The following is a 15,684-nucleotide window of genomic DNA, read 5'->3' as shown; positions in this document are numbered from 1 at the left end:
TGGGTTAAGGATCTGGCATTGCCATGAGCTATGGTGTAGGTCTCAGATGTGGCTCTGATGTGGGGTTGCTATGGCTGGCTATGGTGTAGGCCGGCAGCTGTAGCTCTGATTAGACCTCCTAGCCTGGGACCCTCCATATGCCACGGGTGTGGCCCTAAAAAGCCAAAAAAAAAAAAAAAGATGCTGGAAGATGCTTTATCATTGCATTAGCAGAATGGTTATAATTTTAGATTATAACTTCTTGATTTTTAGGTATGAAATTGATTTAGCTTTGTAGCTATAGTTTCTGTCCTTTAATGCCACAGCAGTTAGTAATATTTGTAACAACTTTATTGGCATAAAATTTTTTAATTACAAGACTATGGTGTATGAATCCTTCCTTTCCCTGTTGCTATAGTAGGTATGCATATGGTTGACCCTTGAATAACACATTTGAATTGGGCAGATCCATTTATACAGGTTTCTTCCAATAAATACAGACTACAGTATTACACAATCTGCAGCATCACAGATAGGGAGGGCAGACTATACAGCTATATATGGATTTTCACCTGCTCAGTGGTCAGCACTCCTACCCCCCTGGGTTGTTTAAGTTTCTATTGTAACCCTCCCTACAAGTAGCCTGTTCAGTGAACTTCCAAATCATCACAGATGCTTTTTTTAATCCTGTCACTGGAGGGGTAGGAAGGCATAAAGGTCTCCCACTTCATGACTGGGCTACAGGGAAGAACAGCTGTAGTGGCAGGCCTGCAGCCTTCTCCCCACCGACACATGCTGCTCGGCGTGGAGCAGCTCTTTGCAGAAAGCGGGGGCATCCTTCATGAGGTGGTATGTGGGGCAGACACTGAGTGCACTGTAGTCATCTTTGGTGTCCACCTCTCTGAAATAGACCACCACGTATTTGTGCAGGTGAGTCTGGCTTCTCAGATCGCTGCAAAAGAGGTTAAAGGCAAGGGGGAACAGATCTTGGGAGTTCTCATGGGGACCGCCCTCGCTGTTGCTGCAGGTACCATCACACGCTGTGTTGCCATCATTGGAAAGAAGGAAAATGACCTTATCTGCTGCTGCCTTCTGAGTGGTAAGCCACTGCACGGGACCCATCTCGGCTATTTTCTTTTTCTGCCACTTTTCAAGGATAACCTCACTTCTGCAGTGGTTTTGAAGAAATCGAGTAAAGTAACAAACTGTGTGATGGAAACATATTTCAGATGGGTAAACCACAAGAACCTTAATGGGGGGCAGTAGTATGGTAGCAGAGAAGGAAGTCGTCTTAATTCTTTCTGTGGGGGAGAAAAACATTTGTCACCTATGGACAGGAGATAGTAGGCTTTCACTCTAGTATTGCTGATAAGTGATCCCTTGCTAGGGCACGTAGGCTGAGCCCCAGGGATGTGTTATTACTGCCAGAGAGGGAAGTACCCTGATGTTCATTTTGTGCACATCACCTGAAACACACTGGTGTTTTTTAAGCCCCTGACATGAATTAGTCCTCATGATCAAGCACATACCTTTTCAAATAAATTCATGGAAACTGTTTATGTGTAAGGTACTCTGTTTCAGGTAAGTGGTTGTAACTTTAGTATTTTTAGTGCCTTATATAAACAGGATGGCTGACCTTTGGCCCTTCACATCACATTTTGAGTTGGGTCAACTCAGTAGTTGTTCCATCTTCTACCTACAGGTGGTAGAATTTCTTTACAGTTCCATAAGGTTAAGAGGTACCCCATTTCAGCTGGAACTAAACTGGAATTCTGTCCTGTATGTGCTGTAGAATGGAAACTAGGTGTGAAACTAATGGATACAGGTCATAGAATATCCACTAAATATAGGTATTCCTAAGGTCAAAGGTCCACGTGGCTTTCTAAGCTAAGAAAGAACATGAGATTATAATCTTGTTCTGTCTACAATGTCACAAAGGCTGTGTTTATATTTCCTTGTCTATGTGTGGAGGAGAAGAGAAGCAAGGGTTTTCAGTGGGCCTTCCTCTTACTCAAGTCCTCAGTATTCTAGAGTTGAAAAGATCCTTAGAGTATATGAATCGAAGTGAGTGTTCTTATGCCTTCGAAGAATTATTTTTGAAAAAGGAACTAGCATCGAGTACCTATCACAGGTAAAATGCAGTGCGTTTTTAGCTATCTTTGGCCCATTTCAATCCTTGCAGATGCCTCGATGGTTTAAAAAACAAAAAAACAGGTGATAGCAGATCTGGAGGTCCCAAGCCCTGCTTTACCTTAGCAGATGTGATCCAGTCATTATATCAGTCTTATATCAGGAGTTATTTATTATTGGGAGAGCTCTAAGGCATTAAGTAAATGTTGTCTGACTGTCTAATGCCAAAATATGATTGCCTCTGGAAGAATGTCCCATTTAAAAAAATTCAGTGTTACTTCCTCATCCAGATTTCTCAACTGAATTACAACACTTACCATGCCTCCGGGTCAGATAGATCCCACCTGCTAGCACCCATATGGCCACCAGCAGAGCCAGGAGGAGGAGAGGCAGCCAGCCACTCAACATGCTTCTGCCTGGAGAAAACAAAACTTATTTATCTTCAGCAGAACAAAACCAAATCTACCTCCTATTTGGAAAATAAAATTTTTAGTCTGTGCTTTGTAGAAGTTTTGGTCCCTTTAAAGCCAAAAGTTAGTAGATCTCTATGGGGTCTGCAGATCAGTGTGTTTTTCCTTAGATTGTCCAGGTCTTTCATTAGATTCTTAAAGGGGAGAGGGGGACCCAGGAGGTTAGGAACAGTCCTCTAAAATCACTTTGGCCTCTTACTCCACATCTACACAGGCATTTTCACTGCAGCAACCAGAGTTTCCATTCGGTGTTTTGTCCTTTGATGAATTAATGTTATTCCGAGTGCAGTTACTTCATACATAATAAGCACAGATGGTGTTTTTCAGGGCTCTGTCAGACTGACAGCTGTGGGGAGGTAATGCCGCCCATCAAAGGAATGTTGGATCAGGTAAGCCCCTGCATGCAAAAGTGCTCAGGGATCTGTAGACACGGTGCCCTCACAGTGGCCAGGGCCCAGGACTGTTAGGAGGTTACATTCCAAGAATAACACCTTCCACCTTTTGACCCCAGCCCTGGGCTAGTTCCGGAAGCATTTGTCCAGATGCAGTGAAAGAACTTGCATCTCTAAATCCAGAGAGACATGCTGCAGAACAGGCTGCTCTCAGGCACCAGTGAAGTGTGTCTTTTGGTGCCGACACTCCTCATTTGTTATCCAAATGTTGGCTGTGTGGCCACCTGGAGTTACTGTAACAGCCAGGCCTTGGCCACTCAGAGGATAAGAAAGGACGCAGTGAAAGGTACATTCCCTCATACAGTCAGTCCTTTTATGCCACTGATGCACCCCTGATGTTTTCCCTTCTTGTGAGTATCCTGCTTGGTAAAGAATGTTGAATCTCATTCATCTCATTTTCCTTTTTTTTTTTTCCAGGGCCACACCCACAGCATATGGAGGTTACCAGGCTAGGGGTCAAATCGGACTACGGCTGCCGGCCTACACCACAGCCACCGCAACATAGGATCCGAGCCATGTCTGTGACCTGCACCACAGCTCACGACAATGCCGGATCCTTAACCCACTGAGCGAGGTCAGGGATCGAACCTGCAACCTCGTGGTTCCTAGTCAGATTCGTTTCTGCTGAGCCACGACGGGGAACTCCATGAAGCTGAATTCTTAACTCAGATTGCAGTTCTTGGGCACAGCACTGCCATTTTCCCTGCACCTTTGTTCAGCGCAGGTAGGCCGGTACCCTCCCTCATGCCCCTCCCAAAAACTGCCCCTTCAGCCTGACACATATTGAATGGGGGTGGGGCTGGGGGACCTTCGTATCCTGAGCCTTTTCCATCATCCCATGGAAAGGCCTGAGTACTTACTCTGATCTTGTGGGAAGGGGACCCCTGTGTGTGGGCAACGCACAACGGTTCCTCTGCGTCGGATGCAGTCGTTGCCACAGGTACGGAAATATGGAGTCAGCTGAGAAAAACGTGGGGCTCAGAAAGCTCTCACCACACCTCAGTCTCAGCATTATTCCTTCTTCCACCAGAACTCCTCTTCCCCTTTTTCTCTGGCTCCAACCCCTTCCTAGCATTGTAATAGGACAGTGTCCCCCCTCAGTCATACTTCTGTAACAAAGCCCTAAAATCCAGACCAATGACTTAAGACCGAACACCTTCTAAGATTCCTGGCTTACAAACCTAAGCTTTGTATATGTTGCTGAGATGTTATTTTCCTTCCCTAAAAGGGTTAGGTCACATCCTGATACATATACAAATACATCCTCTAGAAAAACAGTGGTAGGACTCCTCTCAACCTAGGTCAGCACTTTACAACATGTAAGTCCCTGAGACTAGGAGAGTCTGGTTCCCTGGAAAAGGGGTGCAGTCATAATGACCGAGCGCCACCCAGGAGTAAAGAACAAAAGCTTCTTGTATCTTGGGTGTGGCTGTATGCCATCCAGACCCTTCACAGCCTCATACACTCTGACTGGAAAGAGCCCTGAAAGCATCTGCAAGCTGGACTCCCCATTCTCCAGTGGAGTAAACTCAGACCCTGAGGGGACAGAGTTGTCCTTCAGAGTTCACACACTGATGGGAACCCAGACCTGATTTCAAATCCTTTGTTACTTCATTTTTTGCAGTGAATGACTTGGGGAAACAAAATGGTGTTCCTGTCTCAGAATTCCTCTGAGGCTCTGTGACAGAGGTGGGAATAAATGTGGGAAAGTCAGCAGTGACTCAAAGAAACAAAAAGGACCATGACGATAAGATCAGCTTCCTGACCTCACCGCTGCGAAGACAACTAAGAAGGCCAGGCCTCCCTGTTGGCATCACTTAATGTGAGACTGCTGGTGGAGCCGGGGAGGCCTCCCTGTTGGCATCACTTAATGTGAGACTGCTGGTGGAGCCGGGTTGAGAACTCATCTGCTCCAACTAGAAAGCACTTCTCAAAGCAGCTGGGGAGGTGCAGTAGGTCTTCCAGCGCCCCTCCCCTCCCCAGAGCATCCTGTTGAACTTTACCTGGACCACAGCACCTTCGCTTTCCCCAGTCACTTGAACCACCACAGAAGTTCGAGTTAGTTCTTTCTGGGGCAAGTAAGTGAGACAAAATCAAGAATTAGGGGCCATACAGGTGAGTAGGTCAAGGACTGCCCATGAAGACATCACTCTCCCCAAACAGTTTATGAATGCTTAGTGTGAATAGGGATTCAGTCCATGCTTCTGGCTGAAGATGGTTGGTTTTAGATTCACTGGGACATTTCTGTGGATGCCCTCAGGGACTTGTTTTTCTTTGAATTAACCAGACTAGCCCACATTTGGACAGCAGTCCTGCCTGTGCTCTCTCAAAAGAGAGCCTGTCCAGGGAATCTGCATTCTTTAACAAGGCAAGGAAAGCTGGAGGTTGAGGATGGGGTGGTGGTAAGGAAATAAAGTGGGGAAACATACCTCCGACACATAAGAAGTCCCAATTACAGTGGAGTTTTGGATCAGAGCCATGTATCTGTTTCCAAGGGGACTGGTTGTAAAATTCACTTCTACTGTGTTCTCGCTCTTCTTACAAGCAGTGATGTTTGGATCCCACAGACTTCCTTTGAGGCAAGAGAGAATCACAAGGATGGAGCTGCAGACTCAGCCCTCATTTAAGTTCCCAAAAAGGGCTTGACAAAGCCCTACATCCTCAGGCACATGTCCAAGAGATACAGACTCTACTACACAGTGTACCTTTTATTCATCCTCTCAAAGTAACCTGCTACCAAAGAAAGTTTAAGAAAAAGTTAGGGATTCCACATCACTGCTTTGCTGAGATTCTCTTCCCTGGCTGAGGCTGTTGGGAGACACGAGCTGGGTTCTACTACTCCCTTCTATTCTCAACAGCCATTGTGAATGAAGAGCAGGGGTCAAGATCTCCTTTCCAGGATGGGGAGCAGGAGCCACAGGTTAGGAGAGATGTCCAAGTTTATAGAGTGAGTGGGTTCAGGATCAGGACTACAACTACTAGAACATTGTAAGTTGCAGGAGCTCCATCTATCACAGCTTTACTGGATGTCAGGAAATAAGGAAATGCCTCATGGCTTAGAAGATATCCTGACAGGTGTACTCTGAGAAAAAGCCGGTTGTTTCATTCATGTGGCTTGCAAATCAACACTGTTAATTTCCAGGAACATGATACACAATAGCATGCATTATTTTCCCCACCCAGGAGACCATTTACGGCGCTTGCTCAGAACTGTCTTTAGGAGTTGGTGTCTACTCCAACCAAGGCCGTTAGACCCTTGCCCGCCCTGCAGTGTCCTCCATACTCCAGGTCTCTCCCGGTGGGAGGTGAGAGGAAACACAATACTCCAACTCTGCCTTCCAGCAAGGAGCCCACGTGGCCTCAGTCTGCTAGGGTTCACAGGGATGCCTGTGGGGTGGGGGTGCCTAAAAGAGATCCATCCCCCAAAATACTACTAGCTTCATTAGCACCCTAAGATTGTACTACCAAGAAGTGCACACAAATCCTTGTAAAGCCCTTGGAAATTGGACACTTGGGACTAATTATCCTGAAGGGGCTTTTTTCAGATTTCAAAGAGTAGGGTGGGTTTTCAGTCTGGCCTGCAAGACGTGGAACCCGCTGGGGTCACAGGTTGAAAGTATGCTCCTAGTTCATTTCTTTAGCTAACACTCCCACCTTGACTGTTTGCAGATCCGAGCAGAAGGTGCACAGGGTCCCCATGGCCACAGCTTAGTGGTCCTGGTGTCCCGGGCACGCGGAGGACTCAGAGATTCCCATCCAGGCAGGAAGGGCTTTTGGGTAAGTGCAATTTGGGCTAAAATGTTACTTCATTTTTTTTGTCTTTTCAGGGCCGTTCCCACGGCATATGGAAGTTCTAGGCTAGGGGTTGAATTGGAGCTATAGCCGCTATAGCATCCTCATGGATGCTAGTCAAATTCATTTCTGCTGAGCCACAACAGGAACTCCTAAAATGTTACTTTAATCAAGGGGAGGAGTTCCCGTAGTGGCGCAGTGGTTAACAAATCTGACTAGGAACCAGGAGGTTGCGGGTTCATTCCCTGGCCTTGCTCAGTGGGTCAAGGATCTGGCATTGTCGTGAGCTGTGGTGTAGGTCGCAGACGTGGCTTGGATCCTGCATTGCTCTGGCTGTGGCGAAGGCCAGTGGCTGTGGCGTAGGCCAGTGGCTACGGCTCCAATTAGACCCCTAGCCTGGGGACCTCCATGTGCCATGGGAGCGGCCCTAGAAAAGACAGAAAGACAAAGAAAAAATCAAGGGGATGGGGCAGTTTTCTGTGACTTGCTTACGACATAAACCTAAGAGCCTGTCCATCCTTGGACAGGCTGCTGGATTCAGTGGGCAAGTACTAACTGGGGATTGGCCTTAACTGTCTGAGCAACTTGAATACACACACCTCCCATTCTAGGCCTCAGTTCTTTCATCTGAGGAAGTTCAATTCAGAACTCAGAAGAAGTTCAATTGAGAAAGTTCCCCAGTGGTGCAGTGGGCTAAGGATTCAGTGTTGCCACAACCAACCCGAAGGCATGGGTTGCAATTGCGGCATGGGTTCAATCTCTGGCCCGGGAAATTCCACATGTCACAGTGCAGGAAAAAAAAAAAATTCAACTGAGCTGTCATGACTCAAGTTATGAGCTGCTTCTAATAACACAAGCAAATGATGTATTTACTTACCTGCCTCAATGCACTTTTTTTTGTATTTCATTATGCGGTCCAGGCAGCCTGGAAATTTGAGTGAAAGTTTTACATTTTAGAAAAACAAATCTCTTCTCCACCCCCTCGCCAACAAGTATGCACACAAATATGCTCACCACACCTCTAAGGAATTGCCAGAACATTCCAGATAGGAGGTCAGATAGCAGATTTAAATGGGACACTAACATTGTACTGTTAAACAGAAGGTTATCTACCCATGAAGTGATAACCAGAGTCCACTTTAAATACAGCCATTATCAAAACAGTATCTGATCCCCAAGAGAAGACTTGGAAATCAACCTTTCTTCAAAAATGAGGTTTGGGGGAGTTCCCATTGTGGCTCAGCGGTAATGAACTTGACTAGGATCCATGAACACGTGAGTTTGATCCCTGCCTTCACTCAATGGGTTAAAGATCTGGTGTTGCCATGAGCTGTGGTGCGGCTTAGATCCTGCATTGATGTGGCTGTGGTGTAGGCCAGCAGCTGCAGCTCCAGTTAAACCCCTAGCCTGGGAACTTCTGTTGCTGTAGGTGCGGCCCTAAAAAGACCAAAAAAAAGGAGGTTTGGTAATACTGCCCCTTCTAGGAGGTAGAGCTTAAGCCCATCCTATATACACCCCCACCCCAGGACTGGGGAGACTTAGTGATTTGCTTCCAAAAACGAGAGCAGGGAAAAGGAAAGATAGTAGGTTGACATGGAAAAGCCTGGCAGATACCATGTAACCAAGTGACAAAGGGGTGCACCACCCACTCTGACAGGGTGTCATGAGAAGGATGCTTCACCTCTGCAGAATTCTCACCAAACACGTATGTCTCCAGTCTAAACACGAGGCAAGGATAAGCCAAATCCAGACTGGGGGACATCCTGCAGGATGCACAGCCAGCACACCTCAAGACTGCTATGGTTGTGAAAATGGGAAAAGGCTAGAAGCTGTCACAGACCAGATGAGACTGAGGAGACAGAGGGACTAAATGCTGTGGGGACAGAAAGAGGACATTAATGGAAAAGCAGCTGAAATCCAAATAAAGTCTGGAGTTTAGTTCATAGAAATGTACAAGTGTTGGTTTCTTAGTTGTGACAAACAGACCATGGTAACTTAGGATGTTAATGATAGGGGAATCTGTACTGTCTTTGCAACTTCTCTGTAAATGTAAAATTACTCCAAAATATCATTTTTTAAAAATGAGATTTGGTCTCATCAAGAAAGGTGCAGGTATATGGTGTGATGCCAGGAATACACTGGACCATGACCAAGGAACAACAATGAATTGAAAATTTCCCCATTTGGCTTCAGTGCTATGCCTGGGACAGGGACAGGCGTAGGATACAGAACAGGTGACCCAGCCTGGGTGGTGGTAGTGTGGGAACTGCTGGGGCCGGGTACTAGACCCTCCATACAAACAATCCCCAAACTCATCCCAGCCCCATGCGTGACACTGCAGGTGTGACATCAGAGCACTAGCTGGTCAGGTGTCATAGAGCAGGGGAAAGAACCTAGCAATTAACTTAGTGCCACCCTGCTTCTTCACCACACCTCAGGGGTCAAGCCTACTGGATTCCAGACATTGTCAGAGACTAGCAACATGCCATCAGATTACATAGCCTGCCGTGAAACAGACTGGAACAAACAGTTTGCGTCAACGATAAAGAGTGGCTAAAAGTGCATCAGTCAAGAAGAACCAGAGTTTGATGTCAGCTTCACTTCTACTGGGTACATAACCAGGGCAAGTTACTTAAGCTCTCAATTTCTTCATCTGTAAGATGGGGCTATCCCAACCTCAGGGTTGTCGGAGGCTTAAGTGATTCTGCGTGTCAAGTGCTCAGCATAGTGCCTGACACACAAGAATGGGCTTTCCCCTACAAACCTGCCTTAGTGCTCTCCCTGTAGTGCCTTGTACATATTACAGATGAGGAAACACAGACTAGCAAGGCCAAATGCTAGTCCACGGTACCCTGCATTCTCTGTACCAAAGCAGGGGTCCGATAAGACGAGAAGATCGAGGAAGTTTACCTGGTGAGGTGAAGTTCACAGCCAAGGAGGGGCCATCTTCGTTCATATTTGCATTGGGGATATTATGGGCTCCAATGAAATAGCGTGTATTCAGCTCTACTGGAAAGCCTACGTAGGAAAACATCCACTGCAAGGCAAAGCAGGAATCCCTGAAATTTCCAAGTCCTTTTCATTGTCAACTTCATTTCCTAACTTGCTGCTGCTTACATCTCTAGCCAATGTCTGCTAAGGAAATGGACCCCATACAGTTACCAGTGTAACTCACAGATTCAAAAAATTGTAAAATTCTAGAGCCAGGATATAATTTAAGTTCAACTCCCCTCACTTTGCTGATGGAGAAACTAAGGCCCAGAAATGCTGACTTGCCCAAGGCACACAGCAGAGAAATGGCCCAAACTGGGATTTGAACCTGGTCATCCTGCTCCCGGTTATAGCTGCTCCCCGGCCTGTGTGTGTGTGGCTCAATATGCACACCCCCAACAAAGGACCTGGCTTCCGTGACTGTTATGCAAGGGTCTCTAAGTGCTTACTTTGCCGCCAGAGGGTCTGGTCTGAGTCTGGAAGGCCTCAGTGTAATTGCACCTCACGCAGCTGTAGGTCTGCTTCTGGCTCTTGCCCGTCACACAGATCTTGGTGGCCTTCAGCAATCGGATACTGGCTGCCAAGGTAGGCAAGAAGGCAGTCGTGTATTTAGTGCTTCTTATGTGGGCAGCCAATGCTAGACAGCCTACCTGCCTCATGGCAGTTCACATTCACTGTAGCCATCAAAGGTAAGCACTATGGTTGTCCCTGGTTTACAGATGGGGTGAGCAAGCCTTACAGAATTTCAGGTAGCTTTGCCTTAGTTTACAGAGTTCATCAGAGGCAGAATATAGGTTCAAATTCCTAAGCCTGAATTTCACTGCACTATTCTGGGTCTTTTAAGAGGAACAGACCTGCTGTGTAGACCACCACCAAGGCCTTCCAGAGGGTCACCACCAGCCATGCCTGTTCTGGTTGCACCTTTATCCATGCCGATTCTTCTCCCTTGAATGCCCTTTCCTCATATTCTCTGCCTCTTCAACACCTAACTTATGCACATGCCTAAAACAACAGCTAACAAAGACAAGACCTCACTCTGTAGAAGGAGCCAGGATGAAGCCACATGCATCATTGCAACATCTAACTTAATGTGGTCTCCCCAGAGCCCTCTCCTGCTTCTCCCGCCCTCCTTCCCGCCCACCTCAGATGGAGTACAGGTGCCTCTGGGATTCCCCAGACCCTGTCTGTGCTTGTGCCTGCCTACCCCTGGGCCATGAGAACCCAACCTGGGCAGGGACTGTAGCTGACTCATCTCTCCGTGCATGGCACTCCCAGATTATTGACCAGAAGGAATTGAGCTGAATTTATGGGTAGAACCCACAGACATGGTGCTTAGGGCCTCAGGATTTGTTCATCCAAAGAACTCACAAGGTACCCTGGGGAAATGCCAGGACTCCCACGATGCCATTTGGAGTGGAAAAGTTATCTACCCGAGGGAATGCTTTCCTAAACGTGGGGGGTCATCCCTGGCCTTAACCCGTTTTCTTCAATGAAGGATGGCATGACATATAGTATAGTACTCAGTGTGCCACTCGATCAGTTTCCACACTCATGCAGTCAGAACCCAGGTCAAGGAACACCCCAGGAGTGTCCCCCAGGCTTCCTTTCAGTTTCTCCCACAGCTGAGAGTAGCCACAGTAGTCATGACTTCTAACTGCTTAGGGTAGTTTTGCCTGTTTTACACTTTTTGTTAATGGTGTCTTTTGGTGGGTAGGACTGCAGGCCTGTGTGCAGATATGAATGTATGAACTCTGAATCTAGCTTATGTCTGAGATTCACCCATGTTGTGTGTAGTTATAGATCATGCCATGTTGATATCTATATAGGACTATACAGATATAATTCATGCTCATCACTCTAATGGATTCTGTTTTGTGATTCCAAATCTACCTTCAGGCATTTGATGCATTCCATTTTTTTGGTGCTATGAATACTGCTACTATGAATATTCTAGTCTGTGGTTTTGTTTTATATCTGTATATAGTTTGTTGGGTATCAGACTAAGGAAGTAATGGGTCACAGAGTCTGCCGGTTTCTGCTCTTTCTTTCTGGGTTTTTTGTTTTTTTGTTTTTTGTTTTTTGTTTTTTGGGTTTTGGTTTGTTTGTTTGGGGTTTTTTTTGTTTTTTTGTTTTGCCAGGAATTGAACCCATGCTACAACAGTGACATCAGATCCTTAACCCACTGAGCCACCAGGGAAGTCCCCATTTCTGCTTTAGTAGACATGTCAGGCCTTATCTTTGACTGATGCAAACTTACCATCTGCCCGGAGTATCCAGCTTATGTTCATCAAAATTGAATAGTCCTCCACTGCAACACTGCTTTTAATAGGTTCCACTTGGAGGTCCCTCAAGTCTCCTGGGGTCAGAGCGTGTCGAACCATCCATTCTGGAGACAGTCCTGGGAGAAGGTGAGACTGCCCATGTCACCCCCTCCCCAGCCTAATCCAGTGCCACCTGATCTCTGTGCCCCACCCTTACCCACCCCTCATTCACAATTCATCTCTTCTTCCTCCTAAGGCAGGTCAGACATTTCTCAGTGCTGGCTGATAATACGGCCAGCATGATGCTCAACTGCCTAGCCCCAACCTACAGAGCAGGTGGGACCACTCCAGGTCCCTGTGTACAAGTGTATCTAATGTACTTGACATGGTTATATTAGGACCAGTCCTGCCTTCCCCATGCCTCAACTTGGACTCCAGCCAGCTGGCCTACATGGCTCACCCTTCCTTACTCCAGTCCCTGCTGGTCACATCTGTCCTTCAGCTCACCCTGCCCATCCACATTTCTTGGGGAGAAACCCACGCATTCTTCAGATGCTACCATCTCCAACATTCCTTCTCTGAAACATTTTTTTTTGTTCCCAGCTCTAAGTGCTGTCCTTCCCATGGCACTTAATCTCCCTTCGAGGAGGGGCATAGTGATTCCTGCCCTGCCTGTGCCTCTTATGGCCCACCCCAAACCCCAGGAGCTCTGCCTTGGGCAGGTAGAGGCTTCACTTGCATCAGCTAACAAAGCACTGGTTCACCCTGTGCATGGTCTCTGATGACCCATTGCTAGGATTTGGGTTTCCTAAAAGTCCAACTGAGCTTTTGATGTAAAGCCCCACATACCCATTTCCTAGTGCACCTACCAGGCTCAGAGCCACACTGAATTGTCTGCAAGAGAGAAAGAAACTGAGTGTCATGTTGAATGCCAGAAAATCACAAGCTTTCAGTTGCCAAATGAGACAAAAACACCATTTTTTTTTCTTTAAATGCATATGCAAGTGATGAATGCTCAAAGAAAAGCTGAGCCGGTTCCACTTCACTGTTTGGAGGAGACTGAGCAGCCCCATGGTAGAGATTAACCTCCAGGACACTTGATCCTCAAGTCTGCCCATCAATTCATTTAAAGACAGGTGGGTTCCCACTCCTTTCTGTACCTCAGCCCTCCCTGCTACAAACAGGGGATAACTCTGGACCATCATGAAGTTCCCTTCACACTCTAATGTTTAACTGTAGATTTTTAGGACAGTCTAGAATATTTATTGATTGCCCCAGGTCAAGGACTGGCTGTGCCAAGAAGATGAGCAGAAGAATGCAGTCCATGGTAACTTTCCCAGGTTCTTTAACAAAATTCCTCTTCTAATATAAAAGGTACCTGAGCTATTTGCAAAATCATAAGGCAACTGTGGTTTCAACACATTTTAAAATGAGCTTAAAAAATAGTATTGTCAATGTCTAAAAAAGGCCAGTATTAAATCCTTTGGTGTTAACTGGTCATGTCTTTTTATAAGAAAAAATAATCAGTACTTTGATTTTGGGATAAAATACTGAACCTAAAAGGCAGCAGCAAGTTCCAGTGACAAGACCCAAAGTGCTAAGTCCACCAGCTCTGGAATCTGAGCTCTTGAAACCTCAACATTTCTAAACACCTTGTAAGACAGCAAAACTTTTGATGGTTTGAGTATTCTGAATTGGGTGAAATTGTCAGTCACTCATTGTCTTTTTCAAGCTGAACTCCAAAGGATATTGTCAGACAGTCTTTTAAACAAAGGAGCCACCATAGTGGGAGCTAAGTTCTTGTTAAAGGGCTAGTGAGACAAATTTTAGGAAGAAGCAAAGCAATAATAGCTCTAAACTTTACAGAGTTCAAGCTGTCAGCCTCATATATTAGGCAGCTACTTCAAAGGCAATGAATTCTTCCTTTAGAGGAAAAGGCCCAGGAGTTTGGGCTGTGAACTGAGAAGTAAAAAGAGTAACTGAAGACACCAGGGCAGGGAAGGGGATTTGTCTTTCCATCACCAAGTAACAAAATGCTTTTAGGCTATGTGCTAAAAGGGCAGCATCATAGCTTCAGATACTATTTTAAAAGTGAGCTTTTTGTTTAACAACCCTGAAGATTCCCTCAATCTTTCAAGACTCAGGAGAAGAAAGGAAACCTGCAGTAGAGTTCAGGAGCGTAGCTTTGGGAACAAGGGCCCCAGAACAGCAAAATCAGTATGGCAAGAAAGGCGAGTGGAAATTCCTATTGTGGTGCAGTGGAAGCAAATCCGACTAGGAACCAGGAGGTTGTGGGTTCGATCCCTGGCCTCGCTCAGTGGGTTAAGGATCCAGTATTGCTGTGAGCCGCGGTGTAGTTTGCAGATGTGGCTCAGATCTGGTATTGCTGTGGCTGTGGTATAGGCCGGCAGCTGCAGCTCTGATTAGACCCCTAGCCTGGGAACCTCCACATGCTGCAGGTGTGGCCCTAAAAAAAGTCAAAAAAAAAAAAAAAAGTGAAATGGAGAAGCAGCTCTTGTGCCCCCAAAGCAGGCAGACTCAAGACCCCAAGCAATAACAGTGTTGAACCCCGACTGTGTGTGGGGCTCTTTGCTGCTGCCTTGAAGGTGCTGTTGCTGTCACTAGATTTTGGTGAGTTAGAGTAGGACCCTTTGTTTTACAGAAGAGGACACCTAGGCTCTAGGAGCGTAAACAGCTTAATCAAAAGTGCAAGGTGACATGTGAACCCCGGTCTCTCTGATTCCTCTGCCCCTGAGTCAACAAGCAATCTATCGCCCAGTGACTCCCTGGCTGGGACATGCCGGCTGCCCAGAGGGTGCACATCTGCCCCCTCCAGACAGCCCAACGCAAAAGCCTCGGATCATAAGGTGACAGGTGGGACGGCATCAGGATCCGGGATCAAGGGATGGGGGAAGGCAAAAGAGGAGCGCGGACGGAAGCTTACCGGCTCTGGGGGCATGGCACCCCAGCACAGCGCGGCCAGGCTCAGCAGCACTAGTAACATCGCGGGGCGACTTCCAGCTACCTCACGGGGTCCGAGCCAGTCTGCAGACACGCTCTTGTCCCGGCGCCTGGGGCCTCCGGGCTCCGCCTCCCCCAGCGCCGCCCAAGTAGGGGCGGCCCCCAGGCGCCCTCTGTAGATGGGGAACAGAGTGTCCCGGCCTGCAGGAGCCCCGAGTGATGCCCGGGTCGGAAAAGCTGTCGAGCAGCCGCGGGCGCGCCAGCCTCGCGCACACGTGAGTTTAGTGGGTCAGGTACACGAGAGCGCGCGCGCATCTTGTCGGAGCGGCCGGCTGTGCTCTTCCCCGCCTCCCGGAGCGCGCGGATCGCGGGCGCCGCGAGTTAAAGTGTAGTCGGACAGGGCCCGGTCGCCGCCGCCAGCTTTCCCAGTTCCGCTGCTGACCGTCCTGGCTCTCGGGGCGAGCTGCCCACTGTGAGTAGTGGGAACGCGCCGGGACCCGGGGCCAATTGCCCCGAACGGCCCCGGCCGCAGCCTGGAGCCCCCAACGGTGGGGAGGTGGGTCGGGAGGCCAGCGGCTGGACTGGCCGAAGCAGGGAAACAAGCGGTGGGACTGGAGCAGTAATGCCGCACTGAGTTCGTGGGAGCTA

General features: G+C 47.6%; 2 protein-coding genes across 4 annotated transcripts in view; one reads left to right on the top strand and one right to left on the bottom strand.

Annotated features, from left to right (window-relative positions):
- Positions 1 to 312: 312 nt before the first annotated feature.
- Positions 313 to 15,094, bottom strand: IL17RB (interleukin 17 receptor B). The gene is made up of 11 exons (XM_047777001.1): positions 15,020 to 15,094; positions 12,945 to 12,969; positions 12,072 to 12,212; positions 10,264 to 10,391; positions 9,734 to 9,860; positions 7,701 to 7,748; positions 5,461 to 5,603; positions 5,035 to 5,100; positions 3,892 to 3,991; positions 2,427 to 2,525; positions 313 to 1,280 (listed from the first exon to the last, which is right to left on the bottom strand). Exons 1-11 carry the CDS (start codon positions 15,077 to 15,079, stop codon positions 718 to 720), a joined length of 1,500 nt encoding a protein of 499 aa, XP_047632957.1. The 5' UTR covers positions 15,080 to 15,094; the 3' UTR covers positions 313 to 717.
- CHDH (choline dehydrogenase) overlaps positions 5,599 to 15,684 on the top strand; it is a 45,890-nt gene continuing 35,804 nt past the window's right edge. Inside the window, exons 1-4 of one of the 3 annotated variants that reach the window (XM_047776970.1) lie at positions 5,599 to 6,336; positions 6,701 to 6,808; positions 12,144 to 12,222; positions 13,081 to 13,211. The gene's annotated coding sequence lies outside the window, so the exon portion shown is untranslated. Of the gene's footprint in view, positions 6,337 to 6,700; positions 6,809 to 12,143; positions 12,223 to 13,080; positions 13,212 to 15,229; positions 15,312 to 15,337; positions 15,509 to 15,684 lie in introns of those variants that run through there. The other 2 variants (XM_047776963.1, XM_047776979.1) reach the window with 2 other exon arrangements.

Source organism: Phacochoerus africanus, chromosome 1 (genome assembly GCF_016906955.1).
Source record: "Phacochoerus africanus isolate WHEZ1 chromosome 1, ROS_Pafr_v1, whole genome shotgun sequence".
In the NCBI taxonomy this organism is placed as follows: domain Eukaryota; kingdom Metazoa; phylum Chordata; class Mammalia; order Artiodactyla; family Suidae; genus Phacochoerus; species Phacochoerus africanus.
The sequence above is the reverse complement of the archived record's forward strand: the minus strand, read 5'-3'. Positions and strand labels throughout refer to the sequence as shown.

Coding starts and splice junctions, on each gene's coding strand:
- IL17RB (XM_047777001.1), bottom strand. CDS start 15,079: ATGTTACTAGTGCTGCTGAGCCTGGCCGCGCTGTGCTGGGGTGCCATG. Junction 9,861..10,263: donor CCAGACCCTCTGGCGGCAAA/GTAAGCACTTAG, acceptor TTTGCCTTGCAG/TGGATGTTTTCCTACGTAGG. Junction 7,749..9,733: donor TGTGAACTTCACCTCACCAG/GTAAACTTCCTC, acceptor TCAAATTTCCAG/GCTGCCTGGACCGCATAATG.